This window comes from Elaeis guineensis, chromosome 13 (assembly GCF_000442705.2).
Source record: "Elaeis guineensis isolate ETL-2024a chromosome 13, EG11, whole genome shotgun sequence".
Classification (NCBI taxonomy): Eukaryota; Viridiplantae; Streptophyta; class Magnoliopsida; order Arecales; family Arecaceae; genus Elaeis; species Elaeis guineensis.
This window is the reverse complement of record NC_026005.2, coordinates 630,703-636,359: the sequence shown is the minus strand read 5'-3', so window position 1 is coordinate 636,359 and position 5,657 is coordinate 630,703. Positions and strand designations below refer to the sequence as shown.

The 5,657-nt window shown below is 36.7% G+C and overlaps 1 protein-coding gene across 1 annotated transcript; it reads right to left on the bottom strand.

Annotated features, from left to right (window-relative positions):
* Positions 1–214: 214 nt before the first annotated feature.
* Positions 215–5,389, bottom strand: LOC105060914 (triacylglycerol lipase OBL1). The gene is given in 7 exon segments (XM_010944790.4): positions 215–859; positions 862–1,072; positions 1,540–2,150; positions 2,676–2,709; positions 2,892–3,085; positions 4,956–5,150; positions 5,153–5,389. Coding segments are annotated over 7 exon segments (1,413 nt in total). The 5' UTR covers positions 5,262–5,389; the 3' UTR covers positions 215–800.
* Positions 5,390–5,657: the final 268 nt, after the last annotated feature.

The window sequence follows — 5,657 nt, the reverse complement described above, 5'->3', positions numbered from 1 at the left end:
CATTCCAAATGCTCAGGTATTCCTTATTTCTTCATCTTTCTGCTCACTTCTGAAGATTAGTTCGCAGAATTCAACTTTCGTCTAATGCAATGTTCATTTAGGGCTGGTTTGGATGCTAAAATGTTTAATCCCCAGATAATTATTGTTGGTTGGGTGAACGCTTGAGAAAGTAATAACGACCACACAGAATTTTGAGAGATGGAGGAGCTTTAGAACCCATTGTTCCGAATCTGTAGGGAGAAGATAAATGATCTATTTATTGATATTAGTTAACCAAATTTTTACGAGTCAAATCATCGGCAACCAGTTTGATCAAGTTGGGTTGATTTGACTTGGTTTAAAATTAATTTTGAGCCGTTTTGCTGATTCAAGCTTGGTTCATTTAGCTTAAGTCTGAGCTTTATTCAGGCTCTTCTCCAAGTGTGCTCCTGCTGCTCGGTTCATTTGACAGCCTTGTTCCCAACTAAACTTATCTAAAAGACAAGCTCAATCTCGCCCCCCACCCTTTTTTTTTTTTTTTTTTTTGTAAAAAGGGAAGAACACTCTTAAATGGCCTCAATGAGACCATAAATAAGAAAGTCCCATACAATCAGTTTGTAATAAAAACATAACTCCAGATGAACAGTATTATTTGAGGAAATATCACAACTGAAATCTCTGCTTGCCAGCCAATCCACAGGGAAATTAGCCTCTTCAAACTCATGATTTGCAGCGAAGAAATCCAATATGCAGTCGGAATGATATCAAAAAGAATAGGACTCGATGGGACTTCAGCTACTCTACAATCATGGAAAGTTACTTTAGTCAACTTTAATGCCTTCAGTTACATAGCCTGGTATTAGTGATGTCCCCAGTCTGTGGAGTTGACATAATCTGGAGGAAAGTGTGGCGGTATGCCTGGGATCACCAATCCAAAAGTTCTAACTAGTTTCATTGGCCATCCTTCCTTATATTCTGATCCCTCCACATATCCAATTAGGAAGCTACGAATAAGCTCCCATGATGCATTCAAATACTTGGGTACCACTGTCCATAATGAGAAGTAATTCTTGTTCGGTTCCTCAGCCATTACCTACATCAAAATCACACCAGAAAGCAATGTAAGATTTTGATTTTATACCTTTTCATTTCTATTTTATATCCTTAAATTGGAATAATTAATTGTTGAAAGTGAATTGGAGTAATCAATTAACAATATGAAATAAATCTTAGACCATTTCAGTATTTATATTGTTCAATTGAACGTAGTTAGTTTTCTCAGAAGAAGTAAAAAAAATTAGCACAGTAAGCTACAATATTAAGAGAGAACCAGAGTGCGCCTAGACTGCGTGGCCGTTGGCGCTCCTAGAAGGGGATTGTGAAATGTGATCTTACATAAGATAGAAGAGAGCTTCATTGGAGGACCATAATCTCATGTGGGAGAAAAGAATATGAACTGACATAAGAGAGAAGGTTTCATGACAGTTCCAGTATCATAAGTGCAAAAGATTAGTTTAGGGATGACTCTGCCATTGAGAGAGAGAGAGTCCTTGTACTGACCTTTCCTTTGTATATGCTGTTGTAATAGAGGCATAATCCAAAGTGTTTGAACAAAAGAGTGGAGTCATCATAAGGCAACCTGGGTACCATGTCATTGCAATAAACAAATCTGAAATACCTCTGCTCAGGCCTGTCTAGGTGCTTCTCCGCAAACTCTCCTAGTTTCTTATCTCCTACTCTTGGCTGTCCAAATGTGTACACTCCCTCCAACCTATCCAACAACCAAGTTTCCTCATGCAATGCCAAGATTGTCGGAAAAAGAATCGCCAATGCCCCTCCTAAGCTATGGCCTGTAACTAAAAATTTTGTCTTCTCGTTCTGGCGTAACAAGCGCCGAAGTTTCTCTCTAATGGCATAGTACGCATATGGTCGTTTTTTGCTTTGTTCAATCTCTCTTGGCCACCCAGTGTTCTTTTGCAAACCTAAGGCCTTCATAAAGCCTCCATGTATCTTGCCCACATGCGGGATCTCATACCATGAGAAATCAAAATCAGTACACCATTGGATAGCATTGAAGGGTTCCGTGCCCCTGAAAGCCACAACAATCAACTCGGCATCCACAGTTTTATCACGGAATACAAAGGCTTGTGTGGTAAATGCTTCTTGTTCATCTAAAAATTTCAGGAAAACAAGTCATTCCTTCACATGATATAAGAAATGCATGGCATTTTGAATGAGTATATGTAGGTAAATTAGTAGATTCCAATAATGATTAATTGTTCGATCTATATAATGTTATCCTTTTTTTTTTTGGTAAGTAACGATATCCTATTGTTAAAAAGATTGAATGACCATGTGCAGTATCATTTTTTCATAAATTGAACCTGTGCAATGTTAACAAAAAGGATTTGAAAAGCTTTTCTCAAAAGATGGAGTATCTCTCAGGTGGACTTTAGGTGAATGAAGAATCTGGAGGCCCAAATTAGTCATGATGAACTTCTCAAGTGTGTTTTCGATCCTTTTTATCTGAGAAAAATTATTACATAATATTTATCTTAACAATATATAGGATTCCTCCATCATTCACTTGCTTGTCTGCTCAACTTCAAGCCTCCAATTTTTTTTATATTTGAAGAGTGATGCTAACAGCATTCCAAATAGTTACAAACCTTTCAAGGAGTAATTAGTAATCTTACCATTCCAACAATTATAAAACTCCACGAATTCCATCTGCACACGAGCTCAAAAATGTTACTTTCATCAACATAAATATCTTAGCGATTAACAACGGGTGGATATCCTCCTCCCCTTATCATCAAAAAATATCTTAGCTATTAACTTATAAAAATTGAAGCATGTCAGCTATGACCTGAAGGTCCAAAAAAGGAAAAAAAAAGAAAAAGAAATCTTACATTCCAGTGGTCTCTAACAATGTTCTTGATGCGTGTTTCATTCTCATATGATAGTTTTGCAGCCATGATAGATAATGCTGCAAGGTATTTTTCATCTGTTGGTTTAATTTTTTTGTCCAAATCTACCCTTGTGTCAATGAGTCCAACAGCTGACATATAGGATGAAGACTTGTTGTCCGGAAACACAGCATGCCCTGAATAGGAGTGACCAATGAATATATCAGCCTCCAAACATGTCTTATAAACTGCTTCAGTAAATGCATACCCAATGTTCAATCAATATGATACTTCTAGCATACTGGACAGAGAATTGTCAACTGGCACAAATGAAACTAACTTTCGATAAACTTTTGTCCCATACAAAGGAAATAATGAAATGTGTTTCCTCAACAATCCAGTTATAACTTTTGAAATTTTTATAAATTGAAACATGCCTTTGTTGTCAGACAGCGTCTAGATCTAAATCTCTGACTCTGTGTCCAGTATTTCTTCCAATTATATTGGTGCGTCCCAAGTTTAATACAACCACAGAGAAAACAAGAGATATATGTGCAGAGGGACTTGGATTTGCTAAGTTTGGAATTGTATCACAAACGTTGGTTCCCACATTATATAGAGATATAAGATACCCCAAAAAATTAACTAAACTGTTATTAGATGACCCATGAAATTAAACCATAAACCACATCACTGGTTAATGATGATGACAGTCATCTTGAGAGATGCCTGATGACGACCGGACTGCTTGCCTTCTGAATAACAGCTTTGGTACGTGACAAGGAGAAGGCAAGGACATCCAATTGCAGCCATCCGAAGAGAAAAAACAAAAACAAAAACAAAAATCAGAAAGCAAAAAAGCAAAATCCAAACTAAATCAAGAACCTATGTAAAATAGCACTGCTGACTCGACAGACCAACCTAACGAAGCTCATTTGAACATGGAGGTGGTTAAGAACAACAGCACCCTGAATTTAATGGTCATAATTCATAAATACAGTAACAACTAACAAACACAGCCCTATCTAGATTTCCCACTTCTTTCTATGGAATACACACACCTGAAACTATCCTCAAATCCATGAACTATATATCTCACCAGTACTATTGTTTACCTCTGATGGCAAGTATCATTGCGTTAGTCTCCCATTTGAATCATTGCGTGAACCCTTGATTTACATCTACTGCTGAGTAAATTTAGCTACACGTGGTGTATTTTTTGAAAAAATAAGTTTAGACTCACAGTACATGTGAGGTACTAGCTAGCGTTCCATAAATCATTATTTAATTAGTGTTTGATCAGGAGGATAATTTTTCCTCAGAAACATAGAGATAACTAAGTAGTATAATATGAAATGTTTATGACTAATAAAACTTGCTGGAAGAGGAGCTAATTAGCTTGATTTTACTTATCTCCTTAGCATTTCCTTTTTTTTTTTGAGTAAGATTTGCATTTCCTTTCTGGATGATGAGTTTGATACTGCAGGACATGCAGTAGGCAGCTAATTAATAATGATCACAATGCGAAAAGGCATCGTCGGCTTTCATTTTTTTTCTCTTTTTTTTTTTTTTGTTTTTGAGGAAAATGTTCGACTTACGTTGACAACAATTAGGAAGTATATGGACCATAATTTGGAAGAATCCATGCTCAATTTTTTTTTGTAAATTTTCATCAAACTAGTCAGAAGACCATGTAAATTACTTGGATAAAAATATAAACACCTTTAATTTTGAGATACGTACATGAAACTTGGAATACATAACAGCGTAACAGATCAATATCATCTTTCTAGATTTTCTAACAACTAAAACTATATACAAATCGATTGGAAATATCATCGGACTCTAATGTTAAGAACATATTCTAGGAACTTTATGATTTTGTTTCATTTTAACTGACAAATTGGTAAGTGAACATAATTGAATTCCAATAAATTTTTCTTTAAATGCGAATGCTTGCATCTTATTTTTTCCATGGACATATGTTTACGGAGTAACTAGCAAATAGCATAAGACTCTCACATTGATGCCCTATAAAAATATCAAGTGTTGGAAATGATTACTCACCTCGGAGAAGGCTATGCAACAGCGATCCAAAGCCATGGTTGTCAGTCAGAAGATTCAACCAGAACTCAACTGCAGCGCCAACCCAAGCCAATGGCTTCCTCCAGAAAAGGAGAGTTCTTTGGAGCAGAAGGGAGATGAAGATAGCCCATCTTCGTCCTATTTGGTCAACTTGTGTTCCGATGGGACACTCAATGATCTATTATCAGAAACATTAGAGGAATACAAGAGATAGAAAAGATCAGCCATCCCTCCTTTATCTGGCCTTATGACCATATAATCGCTGAAGTAGTCGGCCTCCTGAGCCATGAGGATTGAAGAAGGATAAAGGTGCTGATCGAGGAGAGCTACGTCCACCAACTTTTATTGCATTCTCTTCCTTCAAGAATTTTCAAATTCCAGTGGTAAGAGCCGCAAGTAGAACGCTATCCTCGGAAGCTTCCTTGTAATGCTAGAGTTTAGGTGGCTGGACCCGCTTAAATTATAAACCATTGGTCTGAACGCACGTGTTAAGAAATATCACTTAAAGGTACCATGTGGACCATGCGATCGATAAAAAAAGATTCCAAATTGCTTTGTCGTGTAGGAAATGCCACCATAGTGGAACATTGAATGAGCGGAATCCTATGAATCCTGTTGATATGTGGGCCATAATTCAAAGACTATGTTCCAATAGACAATGTTGTTTAATTATCATTGGACAAA